General features: G+C 42.2%; 4 protein-coding genes across 8 annotated transcripts in view; 2 read left to right on the top strand and 2 right to left on the bottom strand.

Annotated features, from left to right (window-relative positions):
• snx30 (sorting nexin family member 30) overlaps window positions 1-9,150 on the bottom strand; it is a 20,630-nt gene extending 11,480 nt beyond the window's left edge. For 2 of the 3 annotated variants that reach the window (XR_006827729.1, XM_046065999.1), the window contains exons 1-6: window positions 8,855-9,150; window positions 5,636-5,851; window positions 4,388-4,498; window positions 4,103-4,261; window positions 3,116-3,305; window positions 885-1,084 (exon numbers count right to left, since the gene is read on the bottom strand). Coding sequence is in view for 2 of the 3 variants with exons in the window: in XM_046065999.1 (XP_045921955.1) it covers window positions 885-1,084; window positions 3,116-3,305; window positions 4,103-4,261; window positions 4,388-4,498; window positions 5,636-5,851; window positions 8,855-8,998 (1,020 nt within the window). In the remaining variant the exon portion in view is untranslated. Of the gene's footprint in view, window positions 1-884; window positions 1,085-3,115; window positions 3,306-4,102; window positions 4,262-4,387; window positions 4,499-5,635; window positions 5,852-8,194; window positions 8,215-8,854 lie in introns of those variants that run through there. The other variant, XM_046066000.1, reaches the window with a different exon arrangement.
• A 745-nt stretch (window positions 9,151-9,895) lies between these two features.
• LOC123981303 (SOSS complex subunit C-like) lies at window positions 9,896-13,590 on the top strand. Of its 2 annotated transcripts, none has more exons than XM_046066007.1 (4): window positions 9,896-10,259; window positions 11,057-11,153; window positions 11,324-11,411; window positions 13,378-13,590. In XM_046066007.1, exons 1-4 carry the CDS (start codon window positions 10,235-10,237, stop codon window positions 13,420-13,422), a joined length of 255 nt encoding a protein of 84 aa, XP_045921963.1. In that variant the 5' UTR covers window positions 9,896-10,234; the 3' UTR covers window positions 13,423-13,590. The 2 variants fall into 2 exon arrangements, with proteins under 2 accessions (XP_045921963.1, XP_045921961.1); XM_046066005.1 differs by lacking the exon at window positions 13,378-13,590 and adding an exon at window positions 11,945-12,438 and having other exon boundaries at window positions 9,904-10,259.
• Window positions 12,511-20,404, bottom strand: LOC123981296. Its single transcript, XM_046065987.1, has 6 exons — window positions 18,030-20,404; window positions 15,969-16,277; window positions 14,607-15,099; window positions 14,197-14,370; window positions 13,332-13,523; window positions 12,511-13,174 (listed from the first exon to the last, which is right to left on the bottom strand). Exons 2-6 carry the CDS (start codon window positions 16,266-16,268, stop codon window positions 12,867-12,869), a joined length of 1,467 nt encoding a protein of 488 aa, XP_045921943.1. The 5' UTR covers window positions 16,269-16,277; window positions 18,030-20,404; the 3' UTR covers window positions 12,511-12,866.
• LOC123981295 (sorting nexin-18-like) lies at window positions 19,137-27,695 on the top strand. 2 transcript variants are annotated; one of them, XM_046065985.1, is made up of 5 exons: window positions 19,137-19,421; window positions 19,567-20,435; window positions 20,865-21,158; window positions 21,877-22,259; window positions 25,872-27,695. In XM_046065985.1, the coding sequence occupies exons 2-5, from the start codon at window positions 19,666-19,668 to the stop codon at window positions 26,096-26,098; spliced, it is 1,674 nt and encodes a 557-aa protein (XP_045921941.1). In that variant the 5' UTR covers window positions 19,137-19,421; window positions 19,567-19,665; the 3' UTR covers window positions 26,099-27,695. The 2 variants fall into 2 exon arrangements, with proteins under 2 accessions (XP_045921941.1, XP_045921942.1); XM_046065986.1 differs by having other exon boundaries at window positions 19,561-20,435.
• Window positions 27,696-27,852: the final 157 nt, after the last annotated feature.

The following is a 27,852-nucleotide window of genomic DNA, read 5'->3' as shown; positions in this document are numbered from 1 at the left end:
TGCTGCGTTTATATGTGTTTATTTCTTTGTTCCTCTCTCTGTGCTGGAGTTCTTTAAGAACTTGGTGGCTTGATCCAGATTATTATTAAATTGGTTGAATTTTAATAAGAGTGTGTTTATTCATATAGTGTATCAAGCTTATTACTTAAGTATATTTACTGCAAATCTGATATTGATATTTTACTCATGGATAGGGACGTTAGGCTACTGTATGAATGAGCACTTTAGAGATAATGATAGTAATTATATACATAAGCCTTTATGTGGCAGGTCTGGTTGTATACTCAGGAAAGATTGTGAAAATGGAAGGATTTAGGCGGAGTAGTGGATTACATATAGACAACATATTTCTGTGGTTTTTACATGGTTTGAATTTGGTTGTGGGCCCAGGGGGGTTTATATAATAATGATATACAGTAATCAAGAGGTGAATTTGTGCATTATACTTTGTCAAATAAAGCAAGCCAGGCAGTCTTCCGTGTTTGAGAACGACGCTGTTTTATAATCGCCCACTATAGGGCTGCAGCACCGCAATAACAGCCTAGTTCAAATGAACGAAATGACTCAAAAAAAAGATTAGTTCATTTTAATGAACGAGTCTGTCAAAAGACAGGCAATTTGACAAAGCATATGTTTTGGTGGCAAGATATAAGAACTATTCTTAAATTATTTGTTTGTGTATGATTTTTTTTCTAATTATGAATAAAATAATTTCCATAATTTTGATTCTATGGGGAAAACGCTTTTTTGGCTGCAGAGGATTTTATTTATTTATTTGTGCAGGACCGCAGTCACTAACTGACAACCAGGCTGACTCACTGTTGTGTGTCCAGCTCTCTGCAAACAAACAACATTTCCTGAACAACATCCCTCATCCTTCTCACCTTCATGGATTCTATGTAGAGGACGTACTCTCGTAGTACAGGCAGGAAGTCTTGGCTCATGCTGTCACTCTGGTCCTCCAGCGAACTGCAGCACGTTGTCACGCAGCTGGCCACGCCCTCCAGGGGACGCCGCAGCTGTTCCTCAGACCCCGCCCAGCTGGCGTACACGGCGCCGTACTCACGTAGCTCTGTCAGGTACTCTAGCGGGGGTGGAAAAAAAAAAAAGGTGGTTAGACAGCCAAGTAAGAAATAAAGAAAAGAAGAGTTATGGTCTACATTAAAGGAGCTCATTTTCAGGTTCATAATTTTATTTATACCAGAATGCTGAGCGCTCTGTTTAAATTACAGAGTGAAGCATCTTACTTTTATTGTAAGACCATTTTACTTTCAAATTTAGGTGTTTTTGTGGAAACTGTTCAACAATGACGCTTTACTAAGTGACGCAGGTAAGTTATGGAAGTAAAGGCTGGACTACAAACGAGCTGTTTTCAGGCAGTTCAGAGCAGTGTTTTCTGTGGGAAATGGTAACTCACTTTGGGGTGGACTTTGGGCTTTTTCACTTTGCAAACCTATTACATAACAAATAAACATATAACACAATAAAGGAAAGAGGAAAAATCCTAAAAGTATAATATGACCTCTTTAATACTCTGTAACACCACAAAACTCTGCTGGACTGGAAAACAAATCACAGCAGAACTTTCTCTCTTTCCTCACAGGCGATCAGGAGGGATCGCCATAACCAACATGCAAAATCTATATTTGTAAATTACACATGAGAGAGGGTGATGGCTAAACGCCAGGTTGCTGAGTCAAGCATGCATGGCATTTGCTTTTTTACACTCTGTCAGCTCATGGGCCTTCATTATCTACAGTCCCCGAGTTTCCATCTTATCTCCTGCAATACGTAAACAAGGAGCTTTCGTTTACATTGCAGATCTTTAGGCCACAAACCCACAAAATCTAAAACCTGAACAGATGTTGACATCAAACATTTCACACAGCCGATGACAGGTATTTACAAAATCACTTGTCTTATATACATATGAACTTTGCACACTCAAAGCCCAAAGGTCTGTGAGTTTTTCTCCAAATCAAACACTGCAGCACTAAATAAGTCAATACTCCAGATAAATTCATACGAGCCAGTGTTAGCGTAAAGTCTAAAGACTGAACCATCTCATAGCACAAACTAACCACAAGCACAATGTAGCACATACAAATAGCTGCCAGTATATATATGTACTCAGAGAAGACGTACAACATATAGTTGAGGCCATAATGCATGCAGCACACACTGCTGTTAAAAAGCTGCTTCCTGCTGCCTAAAATACATGTTTGGAAGAAGTAACTACTCAGAAGTGGCTTTAGCTCTCGAGCCAGTGAAAGTGCTTGTTACATCCCAGTGTTCATGAGCCACAATAAGGCTCTGCATAAATGATGAGAAATAGTAAATGGAAGATCAAAGAGAAAAACAAATGCTTCTTTTAAGTTCCTGTTTAAAACCTTGAGTCCCTAAGTTCATTTATTCGTTTTATATTAATTCATCCAGTCTTAATTGATATTATTGATTGCTTGTGTTAAAGTCTCTGTATTTTAATAAAAGCAGGGAATAAAGATGTTAATAACAGCCCTCACATATAAACCACTTTCACCAACCAGTATTACAAGATACTTTTGACCAAAAGAGTAAAAATTCGAGAAGTACTGCAGACATTTTAATGACTCAGATGTGACACAAGCTTTCAATTGGCTTTTTTGCAATCCCTCATATCGGACAACTCCACCTCTTCTCTGTTGTCTGCACTGACTCTTGTCATGTATAATTGACTGAAAAAAAACAACAACAAAAAAAACAATCTTGTGAATTTACCACTGTCTTTTCTGAATACAACTCCCCTCCCTTCGTACATTTATAAAAAAAAATAAAATAAAATAATAATAATAAATTAAAAAAATCTACAATGGCCCTAATCCGCCATCATCCAGATTGCCAACTAATTGGCTCTCACATTCAAAGCCCTGTCTGAATGGTCAGGGTGGTAACATATAAGACCTGCTGCCGTGAGAGAGCGGGGATGATAATTACGTACTGTCCCAAAACGCCAGCAGAGCAGGAACGGGAGGGCCAATTAACTCACTGAGCCAAGGCGATGTGAGTACAGTGGAGGAAGCTATCACATGGCGCGCGAGTCATTTTAAGTCATCCGTCTCCTCTACCGTTCCGCTACCTGACTGCTCTTTGAGGATCCTCTGGGCGATGCGGTCGATGGTCCCCAGTTTCTGGCTGAAGGTGTCCAGGTATTCTCCCATGGCGCAGAACTCAGCCGGGCGCGCCCGCAGCTTGTAGCCGCCGGCCACATGCTTCACTGACTCGCCCACCTTGGTCAGCAGGGCCAGACCCTGGCGCTTGTTCAAGTCCTGCAGACGCACAGTGACAAACAGGCCACATGATATCAAGAATCCCACTAGAAAGGCATGAAGCGACAAATATATTAACATGGCAATATATTTTGTGAATAGACAGCTTCTTTTGTTATTTCATTACCTTTAGCGTTTCACCACACATTTTACATTGTAGATTTGATGCTGTTCCAGTGTGCATATGCCCTACTTTCTTTCTGTCTCTTCTTTCTGAGTCCAATTATTTTACTGCTGCAACAACCTCATTTCCCCACAGGGATCAATAAAGTCTTGTGTCTCAGCTACTTAGAGACAAAATTTGTGACTGATGGCAGAGGCAGAGAGAACACACGCGCGCACAAGTTAGGAAGCAGAAGCTCTGTATTTTGTGGTATAGTGTTTACTGAAAGATCTGCTGAGATTACGGTTCTGTTTCGCATTCAAACACGCAAAATAACGCGGTGCTGCATACAATTAATTGCATTTAAGCTTGTGACAAAAGAGTAAATGTCCACCTTGTGTTTCTCAATGTTTATGATCTTCAGAGTGAGGGCGCCTGGAAGTGTGTGCGTGTGGCGATTATGGTGAGAAATCCTCAGTATTCAAAATCTTCCTTTCTGCTTTTAACTGTTCCAGATTCAATTTTAAACCATAAACAACTACCCAGCCTGAAGCAGCAGATGTACAAACTATTGCATCAATAAAAAATTTTATTTTGAAAAATTTGTTGTTTTGGGGCTGAAGGAGCGATTATGGACATGAATTCTTATAAAAGGCAAAAAATCCTCTAACTTCCCACCTTTGCATTGTCTTACCTTGGCAGACAGGAAAGCGTTTAGGTGTGGGTTGAAGGAGAGGACAGGATGGTCGGCAATTCGCTTCAGGAACTTGTCCAGAGCTTTCATCCTGGTCTCCACAAACTCCTCCGAGAAGCGGTCGACCACGCCCTTCATCACGAACTTCTCTGGCAATGGCTGGGGACGAAGAGGGACGGAGGAGGAGAAGTAGGAAAGAGGAGAAGCAGAGCAGAGAGTGTAAATTAGGTGTTTCTAGGGCGGAAAGCAGGACAGGAGGCGGCGTCGTGGCTCATTTCGACCTACAGGGATGAGGTGGGTTGGCTGGCTGTCCTCCAACTTCATCCTCAGCCAGTCAAAGTCCTGGTAGCGCCGTCGCACACAGTACTCCGGCAGGTCAAACTCTATCCGTGTTGTCTGAAGAAAAGGAAAAAAAAAACAAAAAAAAACACACAAGCACATTTGCTGTATTACAGTGCCTAAATTATTTACTAAAAGCCCAATTCTGACCCTTAATTTCACGATAACAGCTAAATAAATTTACATTGTTTTACTGGGGGCCCATTTTTTGTTTCTGTTTGGAGATCACATCAGTAGCAATGAATCCTGTTTTACTTCACAGCATTCACATACGTTTATTAATGATTAGCCTAGATATTTGTCATTAGTTTTAATATATGCACAAAGCGACAGAATTCATATGCACACACTAGACTGGAGGGCGGCTATGTCTCTGTACATCTGAGCCCATTTCAGATTACTGTACATGCTTATTGACCTTGAAATATAGCTGACAGTGTGCATGCACACAACCACAGACACACACACTGTCGGTCTCTCTCTCTCTGACAATATAATGCTAAAAGAGCTCCCTACGTGCTCTCAATTAACACTTTGTGTTCACACTGGGTTGTGATATTTGTCTGCAGCCTCTGAGCCAAAACACCATAGTGTACATAGCAACTGTGGTCATGACGCCACCCGACGGCTCCTGCCAGTGTCTTCCTCTGAATCCGTTTCTTTCATTACACGATGGAAAAGGCATCCAAAGCTACGATTCTCTGCTGGAAGTCAGAACAAATTAAGTTCTGTCAGGCAGCGCGGTGCCTCTGAGATCCTCCTGCTCTGTTTGCTGGCAGAGAGATTTGAAGGACAACACATAAATCACTGAATTCATCTCCACTCTGGGGCCAATGGTCAGAAGTGCGCATTACGTGCATGTGCTCAAGACCTGAACAAAGCGAGGACACATTCATAAAAACATTGCCCCACAGCGCTACTTGGACTAGGACTAAGATATCAAACTTGCCAAGGAGAGTTTTTAAAACAACAATGAAACACAACAAAACAAAGACTAAATGTTGGACTACCGATCTACAAGTGCTGCAGACATTAACTGTACCCTTTGAAAAATGGTTAGCAGTAACATTAACTATAATTGATTGATAGGTGGGCTTAAACATGCTAAACAGCCACTATAATAAAGCCCATAGTGTCCAAAGAAAGTCAGATGGACTTATCATGGTGTTATCATGACACTAGCCAATAGCAGACCTTGGTGGAGACTCTGTAGGTGATGTACGTCTCCATGGTGGAGATGTGCTTCTTTGGGTCATCAACTGTGACAAAGAGGTCACGGGTTTCTGTGGAGGCGTAGAGGTCCCGGACATCTGCTTCCAGGTCGTCGTCCAGCTGCAGCCGGTTGAACAGCGAGGACGCAGAGGCGGGACTCGACGTCTCAATCGGCGTACCGTTGGTCAGCCCAGCTTCCTGCGTGGACAGAAACCATGGGGAAATAGAATTAAGACGATGCCATGGGAAAACCTGCAGACAAAGAGCTGATAGATTGATGCGGATGGTGATGCAGTTGTTTCTCTCCGTCAATGGGGCTCTTGTTGAGGCTGCTGCTGCGTACACACCCTACATCGTCTGACACTGCTCCTGTCTTTCTAACTCAATGATGGGCGAGAGAAGAGAAATGGAGCATTTGGGGAGTGGGGATGCATTTCCACAGCCCTAATACAAAAACTTAGAAAACAATGGCTACTCCTGTCATCTATATGGTGACCAAAGAACAATTTTTTATAGGAAGAAACTGTTGTGTGTTAGTTTGTTTTTGCAATAAACATGTAATGCCTTTTAGTTTATAAAAACAGACTGTGAAGTGACCTTCATGGCGTCCTTTCTACTTTTTGGACAAACAGATTTTCTGTAAAACACAATCAGTATCTGGATCTACAGATGTGATCAATATCACTGTCAAACTGATGCAAAACTATTTATAGAGTATTCACAGATGACACTTCAAGTGTACAAAAGGGGGACAGATTTGTTCAAGCACTTTCAATTTGTCAGTATTTGTCGTTATTTTTTTTTTTTTTAGCAAGTGGAGAGCAAACAACAAATTTCCCCTGCAGGCTCCATCCAAACACAGCAAGAGTGCTCAGAAAAGCTATAAAAAGGCAAATAACTGGACAGAAGTGGAGGCTCCTTGAATGAAGAGGCGACCTGTGTATTTGGACATTAGAAAAAAGCAAATTATCTCGTTGATTTTCTACTTCTAGCTGCTTACTTAAGTCTAAATAATATATTAAATAAAAAAAAAACACATCTATACACTGGATGATATTATTTCTCATTCTCATTAGCAAACATCAGCAGGCAGCACAGTGTTAAATGTAAACAAAGACCAAAGTGTAAACACTGCAACAGGAGGGTAGGGAAAACACAGAGGCAGCAGGGTTGCATCATCAAAAGCGGTTGTGAAAATAAAACTAACAACCAAATCTGTCACTACGACAACCTGCACTGCCACATTTGAGTTGATCTAAACTTGCTCATGTCCTCTCATATGACAAAAGGAACTACTTTCTTCCTGAAACAAGTTAAGGTGCAGATGTGGGAGAACAGGAAAGCTAATGTTCAACCATAATCACTTTTTTTTATTTTTTTTTTTAAATCACCTGATGTGGGCATGAGTGCAAGTTCCAATTAAATCAGTGTTGAGAAAAGTGCTACCATTCTGTCTCCCAACATACACGCTCTGCTAGTCCACACGCATATTCACGCCACTTTTTCCTCTCTCTGCTACTGTACGTGCACAGAAACACACACACACCTGACATTGTAAGAGCTCTTTTTTTCTTTTTCTTTTTTTTTTACACTGTGCTAATTTACACTGGTAATCACAGTTCAGATAACTGCATTGCACTGCATCATTACACCACTGTGATTGATCAACCAGGCCACCACAACACAGTCAGACAGTGAGGAAATTGGAGGAACCAGATGTGCTCTTAATGTACAGCAGAGTTGGGGGATGTACAAATTAATATTGTGATAAGGGAATGGCTATAATGTGGAGTTCAGCTTTTAGCAACTCTGTGAGCTTAAATGTCGCATTTTAGGGCTTTACAGTCACTTCGCATTCTATAAACATATTTGACAGCTTTAGCGAAAGAAAGACGAAGGGTGAAACACGGTTCACATCCACATTACTATCTTTATAGGCCTTGTTTCATAGCAGACGTGTTGTCTTGTGGCAGTGGGAAAAGCACAGGTGTTGCTAATACAGTGCTAACAATGGCCCTGTTCTATTCAGGCATCCCAGAAAGCCATGGCAGTGTGACAGTGAGCCAGCATGCACAGTACCAGGACCCTGAAGCTGAAGCAGCTAAACGAAACACAGCCATCATTCACTTGACCATTTCCACCAGTATGACTAAATATTGCATGCACACACTAATAGTCGTACCCAAAATCTCACAACATTATTGATATTTTGGGACTAAATTAAAAAAAAGGGGTGGGGTTAGAAATTTTAACAATGTAATCTTAAGAAAACCTTTTATTTATTTATTTTTTTTTATCTACAGATGCATCCTGATCTAACCAAAGACTAACCATTGTTCCCTAGGCCCATGATCTTACTTTTCATTAAATTTTATTGCAATGTGTTGACAACTTGAATATTCTGCTGGCAGGCTGGGACCAGAGCCATAACCTCCTTGGTGGTGGGAGTAGACTTCACCATTTTTGATTTGTGTGGAGGTTGTTTTTGGCTCAGTGTATTATTCATTTATTTAAAAAAAATGGAAAAGGAAAATACCTTACCATGCAGAGCAACCTTGTTGGAACGATGTATCATAGCATCTCCTGTTGGCAATAATTAATTGCAAAGTGTTTGCAAAGGTTGTTACTCCTAAGTACAACAACAGCAGGAAGAATAAAAGCATTGACATTTGTTTGCTTGGTCCATCCTTGTTTATACAGCACACCTAGACTGATAATGATGGCAGGTCCCTTAAATGGTTCGATCATAGTAACCTTTTGTGTGTATTTTTTGAGTTTGTGTGCATTAAGATAATTTTCTCCCTCTGTTCCTTTTCTCTGTGCTTGTTTTTCTTTTCTTTTTTAATGGTTTTGGTGTTTTAGTTGCTGTATTGTAATAATTGTAATATAAGAAATAATGTTAGCTAGCTTAAACACTGTTTTTGGTTACAGTAATTCAGTGACAAACTCAAAGAGCCCAGGCTCAACTCTAACCTCCAGTTCTTGCCAGTAAACCTACAATGCAAACAAAACTAACTAGAAATGCCGTTTATTAACGTTAAGCCCGTGTTCTCCATTTAACTTCCATCAGTTTGCTACTTCTTACTTCGTGGAATTTATCCATTAAAGCTGGTGCCAGCCTGAAAATAGCTTAAGAGTATAGAATTTAATTTGGTGAACCGTCCTCTCTCCATCCCCTGGTTGAGTCCCAGCAGACCCTACCTTGTCCCCTTCGACGTTGACGGTGACGGAGAGCGGCTCCTCGGCGGCGGACAGCGTCTGCTCGGTGCCGGACAGCGGGTGGAGGATCTCCGCGATGGGTTTCTGCCCCGAGCTGGCCAGGCCTCTCGGAGCGCCGACACTCATCCTGCAGGAAGCGGGAAGACGTGGCCGGGTGTCGGGGGTAACGGCTGTCCGGTTCTCCGCGGCTGATGCGGTTGGTACAGACAGAGGGAGGATTTTTCTCTGTTCACTGTCTCTTCAGTTGAGATGTTACAACCGCTGGTTGGTCGCAACTGTCAGCTGACTCCTACTGCGCAGCTCCGGATGTTAAACCACACGGACCCGGATGTAAACATTAGGCATCACGTGACAATAAGCGACGAAAGAAACTCTAAAGATCGTCTATTGAGAAGATCAGCGACCTGTAACTGAAACTGCTCTTCCTGCTCATTTTAATCAAGTTTAATGAGCTTTCCCCCAGAGCTTTTAACCTTATTTCATGGTTGAACGATGGTCATTAATAATTTATAATAGAGATACTGTCAGTGTCACTAACCTCTCTCCACTGATAGCTAAGCAAGCTGATATTAAAATGTGGTTGATAGCCCAAGGGGAACAGATAGTAGCCACTGGACCTTACCTTAAGATTTTTATTTAACTAGTCATTTGTGTTAAGGGCAATTTCTGCTGTCGAATAAATACCGTGTGCACAAGCACATGAATAATGCCAGAGACGTTTTGCTAATGTGCTAAGTTAATTGAGCATGTACAATTGGAGGAAACTACCTATCCATCTTTCATCAACCACTTATCCGGCGTACAGGGTTTTATTTTAATTCCCATGTGTATGCACATAAGGACAACTGGACTCCATATGCTATATTGATTCATTTAAAGACCTCATAATATTTTGTTATTGATTTAGGTTTTCATCATGGTGCTCATTCACTTGCCTTTTTGCCATTCTCTTGGTTCATGATGGTAATTGGTTACCGGAAATAGGAGCAGTGTGAGACCTCCTGTCTTCCTCCTATCTAACCTTCCGAGCTGAAAAACCGGTAAATGGTCTGAAGAGGCAAAATGCGACGGACCAACCCTACATAACCACGAGTTTTATCGTTATTTTAAACTTTAAGTTACTGTTATAGTGGTGTGCAACAGCAAGTTCTGTGTACTTTATCCTAGCTGAAGCTTAAGTTATATTTATCTTCCAGGGGACTTTTATCGTTGTCTGAAATCCATTAATAGGCTAAGTGAACTTAACGTTACAACATTAGCTGGTCGGAGGAAACACAAACTAATACAATTGAAACCATTAATATAACGTTAGTCCTGTCTCTAGTTTGTTATTTTGATTTATTTCTTCCTACCTGCACCGACATGGCTACTAACCCACCAGGACAAGGTAATTCTTTTGTTTTGGGATAAACTAACGTTATATTGGTATTGAAGCTCTTTGTGTTGATCAATCGATCTGTAACCACTCCTGACGGACGGGCGTAAGTTAGCTAACGTTACACATAATCCAGTATAGTGCTACAATGTTCAGGATTTCATGCATGAAAGCTGAAAGAAATCAACAGTTACTATAACAAACCGAGGGCCAAATTACTGTTCAAGTCTTTATGGCCATAAGTCTCTCGAAATTAAGCATGCAAGTAGTTTTTGGTCGTCTACTGTCACTACATCATTACAGAAGCAAAATTGTATCACTCCCTTATTATGTTCTCCACCATTATCTCTTCAGCTGTTGAGATGGATTTTATTTACATTTTACATTTTTAATCGGATCTATTCTAGAATGAATGCCATTCTAATCTTACTGCTCTGTAAAACATTAAATAACTGGTTAAACATTATCTTATTTTTTAGCAATTTTAACCTGTATATCTCTGCAACTTATCAAGACAATAAAGTGTGTGTATGTGTGTGTGTGTGTGTATGTATATATGTGTGTGTGTGTGTGTGTGTGTGTGTGTGTGTGTGTGTGTGTGTGTGTATATATATATATATGTATATATAATATAATATATATGTTTTTTTGTTTATTTTTTTTTAAATTAATTAACATTGGTTATCTCATTATTGTGTGGTTAACACTGCCTTCACTTGAAATGGAAATGCTGGTAGCTGACTGTTCTCCATCCCTCCCTCCTCCGCCATTGTCTTTCTGTCGGTTCCTCTTCTTTTTTCTCCATCCAGCCTTCCCGAACAAGGCACGGGTGGCGATCCTGGCCGAGCTGGAGAAGGAGAGGAGGCGGCTGATGCAGAATCAGTCCATGAGCACTCCTGGAGCCAGGTAGAGTTAGTGTACAGCCATGGTCAAAACCTTTAGAGAAACTTTTTTGGGGGGGGAGGGGTTAAGCATTGATATCATAAAGCCATAGTATATATGTAATATATACTAGAGAGTATCGTTAGTACATTTCCAGTTACATCTCTTTTTTTCCTTGCCCTCTTCTCCTGTAGCATCTCACTGTCCAGACCGAGTCTGAAGGAGTTCAGGGACAATGCAGAACAGCAGCACATCGCTGCCCAGCAAAAAGCTGCCCTGCAGGTAAGAAAGAAACAAAAGCAACTTTATATCCTTTCCCACAACTTCTTTCCACACAGTAACAAGTAGCACAACAAATTGCTTTTAATGTAGTCACTTTTTTGTAAATCACAAGCACGCAGGCCCCTATCACCGGCTTACACAGAGGTCTGAAATCATTATGAGAGAGAGAGAGAGAGAGAGTGAGAGAGAGAGGTTTCAAGACAACATGAAGTATCTTGCTGAAGAGCAAGGAGGCTCAATAGTCACTGCGTGGTTGTTGCATCAGCCTCAAACACAGTAATGTGATTTAATGTGGCGAGGGTAAAAAACACAAAAACTTGTCAAACCAACACCTCCTGCGTTCTCTACATATCCTAAAAAGGGATTGTTGTTTGTTTTCTCCACGGCTACTGTGCTGTAAGGTTTCTCTGTAATTCTGTCTGCCAGCATCTCTAAAGATACGGTCTGTCTCGTTTGTTTAATCAGTACAATTATTAAACGGTGAATGTGGTCAGAAATGTTAACGCAAACCTTTTGACTGTCTTCTCTGGCAGCATGCACACACACACTCGTCAGGCTTCTTCATCACTCAAGACTCCTCGTTTGGGAACCTCATCCTCCCTGTCCTTCCACGCCTGGAGCCTGATTCTTGACCTTTTTTACCTCTCGTCCTCCTCCTGCGGCGTGAGACAAAGCTTCGAAACGACATATGTGCACATCGGACCCATGTCTCTCCCGGTTTCCTCTTTTAATTCTGTTATTAATGGACAGTGGTTTGTTGTGTTGTAAACAATCTCAGGGGAGCGAGACTATCATTTTTACATTTCCCAGACTAATATACTGGCTGCTAAATTCTGGAAAGTTTTCAAGAGTCAGAAAACGCTTCCAGATAGCTGTGAAACATCCTGTCAAGTTGTCCAGGGGGTCTACAGAAATACTATAGACCTTTCTCGGCACCAATCACATCCATAATCCATTAAATGCACATTTTGTCAGGTTTTTTACATTTGTAGTGGATTTGAATAATAAAATAGTTGCATTTAATTTATATAGAGTATCTGTTTTTATTTTCTACTTCAATAATTTAAAAAAAAAAAAAAAGTAATACTAAATGGTTTCGATGATAGTCCCAGAGGATCTAGGAACAAGAGCTTATTATTTCTAGAGTCACAATATTGCACCGATGTTTCACAACCAAACAAGGACAAATCCACTGTAGAGGAGGCAGAAAGATTTCTACACCCTTAGTAGCAGAAATGGAGCCAGAATCTAATGCAGTCACATGATCAGAAGAGATTGTGGAAAAGTTGGTACTACAAAAGAAAATTACAACATCCTGCCAATATCATTTGTGGAATAAGTTGAACACAACAGACTGATGGCACAGCAGAAGAAGTGAATCCCTTGACGTGAGTGTTGGATTTTCTCTTTATATGTTCAGTCAGAAGGAGTCGGTCAGCAACTGTTGTCTGTTTGTCACTTTGACACAATGGGCAGCAGTTCGCCTTTTGCCTTCATTGTTTTGATCTTGGCCTTAATGCTGTCATCCATCGCCTGTCGGCAGCGATGGGCGTAACGTGCCAGCGTCTCCTCTTTCTCATCCCACGGTGGCAGTGCGTGAAACACCTCTGGAGCGGCCAGACTGAGCTCAGCTATGGCCGCTGTACGGGAGATGGTGTTGCGGTCCACGCCCACCCGGTCGAAGGCCACCTTCATGGAGACGCTGTGGCGAAACTCTTTGAGGGCTGCCATGTAGCGCGCTATCACACCCACCACGTTTTTCACTGGAGAGGAGACATACAGGGACATGTGACAGAGATAAATCAACACATACAAAAAACTGATAACTGCAGTATTTACTAATAACCATACATTCTGCTCTATGGGCACTTATAATCAAAGTTGTTATCGTTAATCTTCCTTATTGTGTCATGTCCTTACTCCTGACTCGAGTGTTTTCCCCGTCCCGGCTCCTCTTCGTCTTCAGGGTCCGGTGGCGCTCCAGAGGGTGAAGCTCCATTTCCTCAAATGAGTCAAACAGCGGCGGTGAATCAAATTCTTCCACATCATCAGGAGAGGTCATTTGTGAACTTCCCGGTTCCGTCTGATTAGAGCAGCGAGACCACCGCTTCTCTAGGATAAGAAATAGAACAATGGCAACTTTGAAATTTGGTTTATGTTATAAGATGCCAATAAAAGTAAAACAGTGCAGCAAGAGAAACACAATGGGCAGCAGTTTTGCCTTCATCGTTTTGATGACTTTATTAATCCCACAAGGGGAAAGTCAATGTTAGTATTTTACACAGGTCTGAAATACACACACATGCACAAATAGGACCTATAGCAAGAACACGTGGAGAGATGTCAGAGCGACACTTGGTACGACGTAGCGAGCGGTTGGGGGTTCAGGGGCTTGTTCAAGGCCACCTTTGGCGGTGTCCAGTAGGTGAAATAGCACCTCTCCAGTCCACATTCCGTATCTGTGGTCCGAGTCCAGTTCCAGCCAAGGCCTTACGGACTGAGCTACTGCCGCCCCTTAGGTAAATATATTAGCTAAGTATAGTTCAGAGTATTTTTCAATGGCATTTTTATTTTATTTTTCATTTTGACACTCCGGGACCTCCATACTTTCATGTAGACAGTTCAAAGTACTAAATTGCTGATTAGTATAGTAGTATAGTTTTTTTCTTAATGTTTGCATCTCTTTTGTTAATATGTGTATAATTGTTACGTGAGGAACTTTGATAAATGGTACAGTGTAGTCACTTCATTCACCAACAGGTGGGTTTTCCAAGCAAACTCTTACCTGGCCGCAGTTTGTCCTGCAGGAAGTCGCAGATGAGTTCGGCTTTTTTAGTGAGTTCATGCTGCAGCAGCTCTTTGTCCTGCTTCAGGCTGGTGATGATCTCTGTCATCTGCTGGTTGTGGCTGCGTTCGGCACAAAGTAACGCTCGCAACTTTTCCAGCTCATTCTGCCTCCCTGCAGAAACGAACAGGAAGCCAGACAGTTGGGTACAAACACACACATACATATACTGGGTAAGAAACTGTTTTCTGTATTGTTTTGAATCTTAAAATAATCTTGTGTTTTATTAATAATAATGTATTCTTGTGTTTTAACTTTTGGGGAAAACCGCCTTTATTTACCACTCAGATGAAAAAAATATCCAATCAAAGCGTGCAGTCCCTATCTCCACATGTTTGTCCATGCTGTACCTGCAGTCTGTTCTGTAGTCTCTGTGGTGGATCTGCATCTCTCGGCCTGCTCTGTGGTCCCTGCCATGCAGCTGCCTCCTCCTAGCAGCTCCATCTCTGGGTCCACTAACCCCAGATGCTGCCCATGCTGGGGCTGGGGGAAGCGTGGGAGGGGCTTGTTGGGCAACAGTGTGAGAGTGATTTGAGAGTGTGTGCTTTGTGCCTGACAAGCCTGCGAAATATCGACAGCGCCTGTTAATGCTAGCCCCGTGCTAGCTATGTTTGCGGTAGTGTCAGTATTCTCTGCTGAGGTTGCTTCCTGCTTGACCTTCTTCCCGTCAACTGCTCCTCCCAGTGCCCTGCATCTTTTCCTGTATAGGCGGGGCTCGTAGTCGCCATCTTCGTCTGTGGCCGATGAATCACATCCAGCCATGTCAAACAGCCGGCTGCTGAACTCCTCCCCCTCTGATGCTGCTTCGCTGCAGGAGAGGTCACATGACGCCTTCACTCTCACCTGAAAGGTAATAATGAGAGAAAGGAAGTGCAGTTACACACCGAATCTCCATCTGGCTTCTGCTTCAGTTTCTGACAGACAGAAAACCTGCATGTACCGTGCAGGGGAAGTCTTACAAAAGATGCAATTGATTTGCATTATGGGAATTGTAGGATCCAGTGTTTTTGGAGCGTCACCTGTACTCTACCAGAATAAGTCACAATAAGTCGGGATCTGGTCTTGCCTCTGCTGCATCAATTTTGACCATTCTTTTTAAATGTGTGTCTCTTGCAAGCCCCCCAACTATGTGGAAGTGTGACTGTAAATCACTAGGCCCCCCGTTAAAGGCTGTATGTGTAGAATCTGTGACTCCTACAGGTGGTACCAAAAAAACAGACTTTGGTAGACAGCGAACAGATTACTGCCTCCTTCCAAATCTGCATTTGAACACTAAAAACACCATAACAGGTTTGTAAGACTATCACATTCCAAGGGCTCCTTAAAAATGCAGCCATTAAAGGTGGCACTTTATCTTTCTTTTGGTGATACAACTGGGGTTTCTTTTAGTTTTCAAAACTATTTCATTTGTATAAATTGGACATTTGTGACTGCATCTTAAATCCTCTGTAAACCATCCTATCTGGGTAACCTAGAAGTCAGAAGGCCGCAGCTTTGTAGACTTCTTCCCTCGAAGACTCTTGCCTACAAAGGTGTTGGATGAAGCTTATCACAGTTTACGATAAGCGATGCATTCATCAAATTAGGTGTAGCAAATTTGTCAGGAACACAAAACCTGATGTTTCATGGTAAGTAGTATGGTTGTGCTGAACATATCAAAGCCACTGGTAAATAACAATAAAAAGACAAAATACCTCAAATCTCTGTTTTACCTTATTGGACGGACGTCCTCCGACAATCCTCTCCAGGCCCTGGCTGGTATTCGCTGAGCCTCCGCAGCCGCTGCTACGGTCACTGAGGGGCCAATGGTAGGCGTGTCCAGCACCACAACCCCAAACGGCGACAGGGACACTGCTGGCATGGGGTATGGCCTCCAGTGTAAGTACGTTACCATAGGTACCACAAGTGAGGTGCTGCAGGCTGGGGATGAGGTTGCAGATGGTGCCGTGGCTGTGAGCCCAGCGGACGAGTTTACACAGACTGTCAGAGGTGGTCTGAACTGGGTCGGTCATGATAGAAACCTACAGAAGAAAGAGAGAGGGCAAGGTGTCTACAGCCTGCAGTCATTTATGGTTTAGTGTATACATGATGATCTGTTATGGCTGCCAAAATGTAAATAACTTCATCAAAGTTTACTGTGTGATGCCTACAAATGTTTATTTACATCTATAGAACACCAGAAACATTTTCAAAGATTTGTTTTCTCCAGTTGGTTCACCATCTTTTCTTTCCAGCACTACTGAAATTTTTACCCATTTAGCGTATGGCCTATAACGATCCTGCTTCTGAATCTTAAGAAAACTTCCATAAATATCTAAGGGAATATATTGTGTGTATTGTGCTGCTTGTCAATCTTGGTTTGCTCAGGCGTTTTAATTTACTATCAACTACCCTTGACCTAAACTCAAATGGACCTACCCTTTCGAGTAAAGTTTTGCGTAAAACACTGGTTACTTTTTCTGTCATGCCCCCCCTGCAAAAGCCCAACAAAGCACGATAGCATCAGCAAATATTTCCCTTTATAAATTATATTCATTCAACTTAGTTCCACTAAATATTTTTGTCCTGGTCATCCACATTCCCCCTGCAGAAGCTCTGTGTTTATTTGTCAAAATGTGTAGCCACATCAGGGCAGTAAAAAGGGCAGGCGTCTATTTGGATCTAGGCTTTTAACTGAAGTTGTACAATACTTGACATTATTTTACACAAGACGTGTAAACTATGTACAGGGGGGCTTGCACCCCAGTTCGAGAACCACTGGTTTAAAACATTGCAAGGCTCAGGTCGCCTCCCTCAAATTAATGTAAGGGTTTGCTTAAATGAATATAGAATTTCTTTAACATTAAAACATGCAATAACTGCCTTAATAAATTTGGGCTGCAACTAGCGATTGTTTTCATTAACGATTAATCTGCAGATTATTGTCTCCTTAATTCAATTAATCATTTTCAATTAATAGCCCAAGATGACAACTTAAAATGTCTTGTTTTGTAAGAATAACAGTCCAAAACCCAAAAGGATTCATTTTACCTTTATTATGTGTGACAGAGAAAAAGCATCAAATTCTTACATCTGAGAGGGTGGAACCAGCAAATGTTTAATTAATGATTAAACCAATTATCAAAAGAGTTTATTTTGGTCTGTTCATTTAGTGTGGATTAATCCCTTTCATCCCTCAGCCACATACAGGATCTCAGTGGTCTGTAGCTTGAACCTACAGGTTCTTAGAGGGGGACTTGTTACTCTTGATTTATTATAGACGTCTGCACAAGTTTCACAAGTTTGTGTTATTCCCATCCTAAAATATTATTAAATATTAGACTAACACTACTTGCATACTATCAATATTGAAACCTTTAATATGATTTAGAATATCTAGTGTAGGTGAAAGTTAATGTGATTAAAGAAGGCAAAATGATCACATTTATAAAAACAGTGATTGACATCACAATGTTACAAGCCATTATGAGATAGGTTTATACTAATAGCCCAATGTGTAGGCTAGGTTACATCTTCATGTTTACAGTTTAAATGGGCAGTCGACACACACGCACACGCACTCGCACAATAACACACAGCTGGATGAGTGAGTCGATCATGCACTCTCACTTGAAACTAAACTCAAACCACCATCGGGAACAAACAGACAGTGTTGTCCATCAATCAGACGGTCTACGTGTCTATCACATCAGTCGTCAGAGCAGGCAAACCATAATCCACAAGGCACAAGACCAAAGCTCCTACAGCCCAACATGTCTCATATTTAACGTTACCTCTTTTATTAGTAATTAAAACATTCCAGCTGTGAGTCCAGGTAGGGTTCACGCAAGCAGTAACCTCGGTGACTGAAAAAGCCAACGCGGAAAAGCCAAAACGGCCACTCGAGCCTGGCTCCAAATGCGAGTCAATGGTTAATTACCATAAATCCTAACGTTAAAAGAAACAGATTTACAGCAGAAATAAACAATGTTTACAGCCGGGTACAAAAACGGTTTTGGTCTCTCTAATAATTTCCCCGTTCCATCTTGTTATGACGCAAATAATGTATCATGAAATATCATGAATATCATATATGTACAGCATTTGCTTAATTATCACATTCTTTGTCTGGAAGGTTTAACATCGACAGAACCCAACGTCAAAGTCGCTTTACTGCCAGGACCTGGACAGGAGGAGGAACTGCTGTCTCCCATCACTATGTGATGATGAACACTGACCTCTAGTGGCCGGGGTGGATCAACGCGCCCAGCCACATACAAATGATCTTATCTTGTCTTATCTATCTTATATTATATAATATCTTCCCCCTATAATCAATGAAACAAGGGAATGCTGTGACAACAATTCTATTAAAATGACAATTTTTCATACAGTTTTAAGGGGTTTTGCAGGTTCTAGGGGGAAATATATTTTCAAATTAGTACCATATGCCTAAAAAGAACTGAAATTGAAAATATACGGAATGTTTGTAATTCGTAGCTGCAAAAACTTGCCCAAAAGTAGCTTTTCTGGCAGTTTTTTTGGGCAAGTTTTGAGCTAATTTAAATTTGGGCAAATTACCTCCCCTGAATGTTTAATCTTCTGTGCAAGATGATGTAGGCCTATGTGCAGTGTTTGACACCAGAAGGCTGTTTTCCTAAAGTCCCACATTTCTATAATGAAATGACTACCGATTGATACTTCTGGTGTTGCATATTGTACTATATTACTCTCATTTCTAAATATTGAGGTTTTATAAAAGCACATTGCTCCATAATTTCTGCAACTGCGACCGATAGGTCATTGGGTTCAGGACAAGTATGACTAGGCCTACATACAAACACGACGATACATTTATACGATGCCCTTAAGATGGAGCTTTCAAAAAGGGGGGTTTCCATGTATGAATTCGGTGATTTAACTGAACCTGCCCCTGGCTCCACCCTCCGCTAGTCAGCCAGTCTACTACGTGTTAGACTGTAGCCTTTAACTTACATGGAGAGAGAAGAGGAGAAAAAAATAGCCTACTTTAACAGGCTGTGTCTGGAGGAATAGCCTACTTCAGCTACACAGTCGCAAATTCATCAAACTCTAACCGGCAGTTTCCTCTGCGTTTTCCGACTTTGATGAAGTTCTGCATGGAAACAAATGATATTTGAACCCGCGGACCGGAGCGGACAGTGGAGGTGAGTGTCGGATACAAGCCTGCGTGTTTGTGTTCTTGTTCTTATATGCACGAATCTCGGATACAAGACTGTTTGATTGTGACACAAGTGGAAAAAATAGACCAGTTGTTGCTGCTGCTTGATCTAAATCTCACCCAAATTTCAGAGAGCTCTTAAAGGCTTAATCCGGGAGCAGAGGGAAGTTCTTGGGCAACAAAGACCTGGACACAGAAACAAAAAAGACACAAGCATTATTAGTTAAAGTATGGCATTAAAGGCCAGAGTCTTGTATGACTTCCACTCTGAAAACCCAGGGGAGATCTCCATAACAGAGAATGAGCTGGTGACTCTGTTCAATGAGGAGGAGCTGGAGGGCTGGCTTGAGGGGGAGAACAGCAGGGGGGAGGCTGGCCTCTTCCCTGCATCTTATGTGGAGATCATCAGGGAGCACATCACCTCCAACACCAACAACAATGGCTTGTCCTCGCCCAAAATCAAAGTCCAGACACCCACCCACACTTCCTACACTTCCCCAGACTCCCAGTCTCAGAGAGGACTCGGGGCCGGTAGTGGTGGCAGTGGCGGGGGCAGCTTCCGCACCAGCCAGGGCAGTGACGACGACTGGGACGACGACTGGGACGACAGCTCTACTGCTACCGATGCGCCTCAGGGTTTCGGCAGCACGCCGCCCTTGTACCCGGTGACGTCCTCCTTGCCCGGGCGACGTTCCAGCACCCAGCAGCATCAGCAGCAGGCCAAGAGCTCAGCAACAGTGGGGAGGAACCTCAACAGGTTCTCCACCTTTGTCAAGTCCGGAGGGGAGGCCTTCCTGCTTGGGGAGGCCTCTGCTTTTGTGAAGGACGGGGATAGGATCTGCGTGGTGATGGGGAAGCATGGGCCGGAGTGGCAGGAGGACCCCTATCCTTTCACATGCACCATTGACGACCCCACCAAGCAGACCAAGTTCAAAGGCATGAAGAGCTACATGTCCTACGGCCTGACTCCAACGCACACTAATGTACAAGTCAACCGCAGGTACAGGCCGTCTTCTTCCTTCTCCTCCTCATCCTCTCCCCTCTCTGAGGCTTGTTTCTTCACCGGATCCCCCCCACACACACACTTAAAATAAATGTTCCTGTGGCTTTTCCTGTGTCCACAATTGTTCCCACAAAAACAGAGCTGACTGTGGCCTTTCTGCCCTCTGGAGTCCTCAGGAATCTCCCCTTCCTTTTCTGAGATTCCCCCTCCACCTTTCACATTGTTTGCCTTGTTACACTTACTCCCTAACATTTCAGTTTACACTTCATCCTGCGGAGGAAAAGTTCTTCATCCCCTTCTTTTTCCACTCCTTCTCACTACTTTTTCACTTACTTTTTTTCACCAAACCTTCTCCCTCCCTTCTCATCCACTCAAAAATGTCCACATAATTCCTCCCACGTGTCTCCCCTTTAATCATCCCTGCAGGTATAAACACTTCGACTGGCTGTACGCTCGGCTCGTGGAGCGTTTCCCCGTCATCTCGGTGCCCCACCTGCCGGAGAAGCAGGCCACCGGCCGCTTCGAGGAGGACTTCATCTCCAAGCGGAGGAAGGGACTGATCTGGTGGATGAACCACATGACCAGCCACCCAGTGCTGGCACGCTGTGATGTTTTCCAACATTTCTTGACATGCGGGGCAGATGAGAAGGCCTGGAAACAGGGCAAGAGGAAGGCAGAGAGGGACGATCTGGTCGGGGCCAATTTCTTCCTCACAATCAGGTAGGAGGCTGTACTGCAGAAGTTGTGGGTTTGAATCCCGGATCAGAATGTGATGGTTGAATCCAGCTGGTTTTTTTGTACATGCCTATTGCAGCCTATAATGAAAGTGAGATGGCTGTGGGTTGCTGTGTAATAAAGATAAATGATATTTCCATCAGCTCCAGTGGAGATGCACAAGCCTTTCATTAATCTAAAGCACCATGTTTGATGTTAGGCACTTGCAATTCAAGAACAAGGGCTTCTTTCTGGAGCCACCATTTTCCAAGAGCCTTCAACAGTTATACAATAAGGCAAAGAAGAGGTATAGAGACCAACATCTACACTAATAAGAGCAGGACATAGACCAGAATGCAATCCTGCTACAACACATATCGGGTTTTCAATAAGGGCCATGGTCCTCACCTTCTTAACTTGAAAAACTATTATTCTCGTTCCTCTATTGTCATCACTATAACATGCACACTCCACGTCTATAAGCAACTGAACATATCAGGTTGCAGCACATTCTCTGGAGATTGTAAAAGGCATCCTGGGAAATGTAAGCAATCATTACCTGAAGTAAAAGTATGTGGCAAGTTGAGGGAAAGAAGGTACACCAAAAAACCATAAATAACAGCACTTTTGCTCTCACATGTTTGTATTATTAAGATGATGTAATGCTTGAATTAAAGGATTTTCAAAATAAAGCCATAAGGTCATAAAATTATCTCCTCTTTAGCACGCCTGCTGTCCCTCTGGACCTCCAGGAAGTGGAGAGCAAGATCGAAGGCTTCAAGACCTTCACCAAGAGGATGGACGAGAACAGCGTGGTCGTGAATACCACCATCAACGAGTTTGCTCGCAAACAGATGGCGGGGTTTAAGAAGGAGTACCAGAAAGTCGGACAATCCTTCAAGCTCCTGGCACAGGCGTTCGAGCTGGACCAGCAGGCCTACTCTGCTGGCCTGAACAAAGCCATTGCGGACACTGGCGAAGCTTACGAGGCGATAGGAGAGTATTTTGCTGAGCAGCCACGCCACGACCTGGATCCCATCTCTGACCTGCTGGACCTCTACAGAGGACACCTGGCCAACTTTCCTGATATCATCCATGTGCAGAAAGGTGGGAAAGTGTGTGTGTGTGTGTGTGTGTGTGTGTGTGTGTGCGCACTGTAACTAGAACCACATTTTGCCAGATACTATAAATGTAAGCACAGGGAGAAATTGTGCAGTGCTGTGGCAAGCAATGACAGATGTGAAAGGAGGTACTGATTTTAAAAAATGCATTAAACCTCCAACATGCTTGCAAGAAGTGAAACAGATGCAGGACCTTGCATACTTCTCTTCACAGAGAGGTCAGAGGCCAAGGGTTAGCTTCTATGGTGGGGAGTGAGTGGTCAGGACTCTTACTCATGGATGCCTCTGCAGGGTGGAGGGTTTGAATCTAGGGAGGAGTCAGAACAAAACCAGGCCTCACGCTCTCGAGTTTCCATCCTGCAGGCTGTATAATCTCCTCTGGAACAAAAGACACATTTATTTATTCTTACTTGCATTAAAAAATAATTAATGAAGCTGTCCAGACTGCAGCCTCCCTTTCTGACAGAGAGCCAGATACTGTTTCAGCATCTGTTTTCATTTTACCGGATCGCAGTCCAGTCCATTGTAACACTGGGTACTGAGAGAGCCTGTCCTCGCTCATGAGGAAAACACAAACGCAGAAAAACATAGACTCACATGGGCATGTACAAAAGACTTGCAGAGGAGTTAGCTTGTTAGTTCGCCGCAGGTTGGGAGGAGGGAGTTGCTCCTGGCACGCAAAGTCCTGATTTTTGCCAAACCTAGAGGCACTGTTTCTATAGTCCTCTGAGCTCTGTTCTCTAGATACAATCACAGCTTCGAACTATGGAAACACAGTCTGAATCCCAATAGTCCCTGAGACTGACGGGACTTCACCTACTTTCTGACTTTGTTTTCTGTCCCTGAAAGAGAAGTTTGAACATTTCCTTCACTTCTGCTGCACTGGAAGATACTCATACTATTTAAGTTTTGACTAATAAGCTTAAGTTTAAATCTATTACTTAATTTATGTTATATTTAAAAATAATACATTTCTCTGTGGCGCATGATCTTGAAATGTGTAATTATTTGTATGAAACGAGTCAAAGAGCATTGGAGCCGAATGATTTAAACCAGGCAAAGAACACTTTCTTGTACTTAGTGAAACTTGGAAACTTTACCTAAATCTTTACTAAGCTAATTTAACTAAAACTGATCTTTACTCTCAAAACTGACCCAAACTTAAACCTAAATTGATATCAAGGGAATCCCTTTCTGCTTTCATAGGATCTCACGCAAAGCACTGTCATCCTTTTTGGGTACCAGCATGGCTTTTCACTTCCAGAAACCATAGCTAGCGAAGCTTTATGAGAAAACTAATGAGATTTGTGGAAGAAAGGGAAACAGCAGTCTTTCTTCTTTCAGTTTTTTATTTCTAAAATACAAACCGTATCCCATTTGAATAAAATGTAAACATTCTTGGATCTACACCAATTTTTTATTATTTTGGCCATGGGAAATTTTGCATGACTGTTGCAAACTGATTGAGAAATAAGTTTATTCAGCAAAGCGAGTCACTGACTCAGAATTCCCTAAAAGTACCCATCATGTGGTAGATCATGTAATCTGTCCTGGCTGATGAATAATCCACCACTGCCGTCATAGGAAGCTTTGTTTTGTCTGCTGAGCCCATAAACACATCACTACAATGCAAAGTCTGCACTCCTGTCATAGTTGGGAACAATAGATGGCTGGTTTGGTGAAGGGCCCTCATTGAAAGAAAGCTGATAAGAAATGTTTGCATCAGTGCAAAGATATGATATCACATCTTATTTTTTCGAACTAAATGAACTCTTGGATGATCTTCTTTTGACTCAGCACACAAAGAAAACCTGAGTACAAAGGATTCACATTTTCAAAAATGTTTTTGAAGGTCTAGATTCCACAAATATCTATCTCATATACCTCTAAACATTTCTCCAACATCAACCAAATTACAAAAACATGGCTAATTTAGAGCACTGATTATCAGACATTTGTGACCTAATTGTACAGTATGGTCAGACCTTGCTGGTTCTGTCTGTGAGGTCCAAAGGCTACATCTTATTTGAATGAACAGAGATTCCTGGGCCTCTTGTCCTGTGTTGCCCTGGGACTGCAGGAATGCAAAATGGAGTGGCCTCAGGATTAGTTTCCCCTCCTCCTCTTTTCTTCTCCCTGTTTTCCTCCTTCCTCTTGGTGATCCAGTGAGTTGAAGAGAAGGAGGAGGAAGAAGAATAGGGGAGTGGTGTGTATGTGAGAGGGATTGCAGATAGTTACAGAGCTGTACAAGTTTCCCACCAGCCAGCAGGACATGAGTTCAGCTTACAGTGCCGTAATCCCCTTGGCAGTGAGGAGAGCAAAGTCCAAGTTCATTTCAGTTTGTTAGCGTACTTGTGCAGGTACGGTGTGTGTGTGTGTGTGTGTGTGTGTGTGTGTGTGTTTTTGGTGTGTATGTATGAGAGAGGGGGAGAGAGAGAAATGGGAAGAGAGACTAGGTCAACGAGGTCAGAGGTTAGCTTGTAATTCCCTCCACATCCTGCCATGTTAGAACCTTACTCTTGAGTTTATTGCCATCCATTTTTTCATGGGTCATGTCTGTCCAAACTGTACTACTTCCCCCTAAGAAGGTTTAGTCACACTAAACTAGAGACTCTGAGTCAACTGGGCGTTGGGTAACTGCTAGGAAACCTGGAAAAGGCATGCAGTAACCAGCTCATTTCTGTAAAGCTGTTTATTTAACTGTGGGCCAGCTTGTCTCAGCATTACTTCTGGGTTAGCTGCTGTCCCACTAGCTTCTGTAAAGTTTAGTAAAAATAAACTATGATTAATCTGACCTCTCAGCTGGATAATTCCTGCTGTCCAAGAAAATGTCTTCTCTGTCTTCCCTGTCCGTTCTCATAGCTCGCCTCTTGTCTTTGAGTTTGACATTTCGGTTATTTGATTTCTTGTCATTATTCTCCTGATATGACACAATGCGGAGACCTATCACAGTGTTTTATGCTCTGAGCAGTGTTTCTTCCCTACGCCATCAAATTTGTGAGCAAGATAGTTTTCTTTGCTTTAGACATTAGCCACAGTGGGTAAACGGATTTTGAGTTCCAAAGTCCATACCAGTCCCTTACAATGCTAATTTATATCAAGAGACACACTTGCTCATAGGACCCTGGAACATAGGGATGATCCCATCAACATCACATTCATATCTGCCCATTACATATGAAGCTACAGCCAGGAGGCGATTAGCCTAGGTTAAAAGACTGAAATCTGGAGGGAAAAGCTAAGGCCTCAAAAGCTTATTAATTAACATCATATATGGTTTAGTTCATACATATAAAAAACCAAATGTAAAAACAAGTTATTGTAGATTATTATTTAAGTTCAGCTAACCGTCTCCTTGCTTGAGCCTCTTTTAACATGAGAGCGGTATCAAAATTCTCAGCAAATTCTCAGCAAGAAATCGAATACTGTGATACAAAAAACATTAAAATATATATATATATATATATATATATTATAAATTGCATATATAAACAACAACATAACATTGATTTTTTTATTTTACCACACCTATCCAGAGAAGCTGTATCATGCAAGATTATGTTTCGAGGCTGTGTTTTACACCCCCATCTTTTTCCAGGTGCACTGACCAAGGTGAAGGACTGCCCAAAGCAGGAAGGTGAGCTCCACGACCGCTGCAACATCATTTCCTGCGCCACTCTGGCAGAGATCCAGCACTTCCACCGCACCCGTGTACGGGACTTCCGCTCGCAGATGCAGCACCACCTCCGTCAGCAGATCGGCTTCTTCCAGAAGATCACTGCCAAGCTGGAGGACACACTTCAGAGATATGACGATGACCAATAGGAAGCAAGAGAGAAGACGGAGAAGCTGGACCACAAAGGCCTTAAGGAAACTGTGGGGGGTGGGGGGGGGGGCTTTAAGAGGGGTTCAGACAAGGGTGACTGATGGGTTCTTTCTACTGTAATGGAGAATATCTTAACTTTCTTTTAAGAGAAACAGTGATTGATGGAAGAAATACAGGCCTACCACTCGTTTAAGAAATATAGGCCACTGGACTGAGGAATGACAGCTTCTTGGACTATCTGGACGGCTCTGATGAATGTACCAGTAACAGGGATTTTGCTGACGTTCCAGGCACATCTTGCAACTCAGCGGGACTGTGACCGATATTAAAAACAGCTGCTCTCAATTTAACGGGGCTCTCAATTCAAGGATTCGGGGTGGTGTGATCTCTCCACTGCCACTTCATGGAAACCCTTCATATACGGTAACTCGAAACATAGAAATGAAACTCCCCAAATCATGTAAACTGGATGTTTTAATTATTGAAAGACCTGACTTGTTATCTCTATATGTGTCTTTTTTTTTTACTTGAATTACCTGTTCAGTATTGTTTTGACAGCATACAAGTGATTATTTCTGAATATGGAAAGAGACAAAGTGGGCATAGTCTACTCTGTTGACTCACATTAACATCTCTCACAACTCAGATGCTGTCACTTCTCTACCATATTATAATCAAGCCCTGTGTTCTGCATTTTAGTCTGCGATTGCCTGACCTGAAATAATAATTGATCTTGACTGATTTTATGTTTTTGACTTACTCCCTGCTTGTTTTGAGAAGTAGCTTTTTCTTTGGATTAGAAATGCAGGCATTGGGGTTATTAAAACCCAAACTCCACATCAGTCTTTCTACCTTCTCTCAGTCTGGGGAGGTCAGAGGTCAGGCTCAGGGTACAGACACTTCAACACAATGGATGCTTTCTGGCATTACAGCTTTGAATCCACATCTACCAGTTCAATGCCACCGTGTGTTGACATAGTTTTTTCATTGTGAAAAAGTTACGACAATCTTGCTGAAAATCAGAGACTGTGTCTTTCCTCACGTTCTTCTCAGTGTCTCTGAGATGGCCTTATACTAGCACTTGAAGGCGCCAAAGTCGGAAATGTCCCTTTAAGGATGGTTGCTCTTCTCGGTATGCTAACATGCCACTCTAAAATATTATTGTTAAATCAGTAAGTAACCAAAATAAGCTCACAGAACTGTTTGTGGCACCCTGGAGAGATGTTCAGCAGACAACATCCTGTGCCGATTTAATGAACCTGACTCGCAGAGCAACTCCTGAGTTTAATCAGCAGGGGATTCTTTAAAGAGCATGAATCAAACACCTGGAGTGAACTGTAAGATCTGATAAATATAACCAATGTGCTCTCAAAAATTTGGAAAACATTTACAGTAGATAACTGAGATAATCATTTGAATGCATTACAACTGTATCTAGCATTCTTCAGAAGCACATAATTCACTATGATGCCACTCTTTCACTTTTAATGCAACACATTGGAACAGCATTTCCGAAAATAAATGAAAGTAGAATTTATTTCAATCATATATCTGTATTGTTGTCCGTCCATAAATATAACTTATAGTGTCACTCAACCCTTTCTGTGTCTTTCAATTAGTGTTTTGATGAATATGAATGTTTTGCTTATATTGAGGATATTTTGTTTTTGAGTTTTCTCACATGTAAACGCCAGCACTGTTTACCAAAATCAGAGAAGAGCCCATGTCCTGAATATGAAACACACTAATGTGC

The sequence above is a fragment of the Micropterus dolomieu genome, linkage group LG13 (genome assembly GCF_021292245.1).
Source record: "Micropterus dolomieu isolate WLL.071019.BEF.003 ecotype Adirondacks linkage group LG13, ASM2129224v1, whole genome shotgun sequence".
Lineage (NCBI taxonomy): Eukaryota > Metazoa > Chordata > Actinopteri > Centrarchiformes > Centrarchidae > Micropterus > Micropterus dolomieu.
This window is presented reverse-complemented; position numbering and strand designations above follow the sequence as displayed.

What these genes read in the sequence shown, in the direction of transcription:
- LOC123981295 (XM_046065985.1), top strand. Translation starts at nt 19,666, where the DNA reads ATGGCATTAAAGGCCAGAGTCTTGTATGACTTCCACTCTGAAAACCCA. An exon ending in AATGTACAAGTCAACCGCAG is followed by an intron (nt 20,436 to 20,864) that starts GTACAGGCCGTC and finishes TCATCCCTGCAG; the next exon opens with GTATAAACACTTCGACTGGC. An exon ending in TATCATCCATGTGCAGAAAG is followed by an intron (nt 22,260 to 25,871) that starts GTGGGAAAGTGT and finishes ATCTTTTTCCAG; the next exon opens with GTGCACTGACCAAGGTGAAG.
- LOC123981296 (XM_046065987.1), bottom strand. Translation starts at nt 16,268, where the DNA reads ATGACCGACCCAGTTCAGACCACCTCTGACAGTCTGTGTAAACTCGTC. An exon ending in GAGGACGTCCGTCCAATAAG is followed by an intron (nt 15,100 to 15,968) that starts GTAAAACAGAGA and finishes ATTACCTTTCAG; the next exon opens with GTGAGAGTGAAGGCGTCATG. An exon ending in GACTACAGAACAGACTGCAG is followed by an intron (nt 14,371 to 14,606) that starts GTACAGCATGGA and finishes TCGTTTCTGCAG; the next exon opens with GGAGGCAGAATGAGCTGGAA.
- LOC123981303 (XM_046066005.1), top strand. Translation starts at nt 10,235, where the DNA reads ATGGCTACTAACCCACCAGGACAAG. An exon ending in TACTAACCCACCAGGACAAG is followed by an intron (nt 10,260 to 11,056) that starts GTAATTCTTTTG and finishes TTCTCCATCCAG; the next exon opens with CCTTCCCGAACAAGGCACGG. An exon ending in AGCAAAAAGCTGCCCTGCAG is followed by an intron (nt 11,412 to 11,944) that starts GTAAGAAAGAAA and finishes CTTCTCTGGCAG; the next exon opens with CATGCACACACACACTCGTC.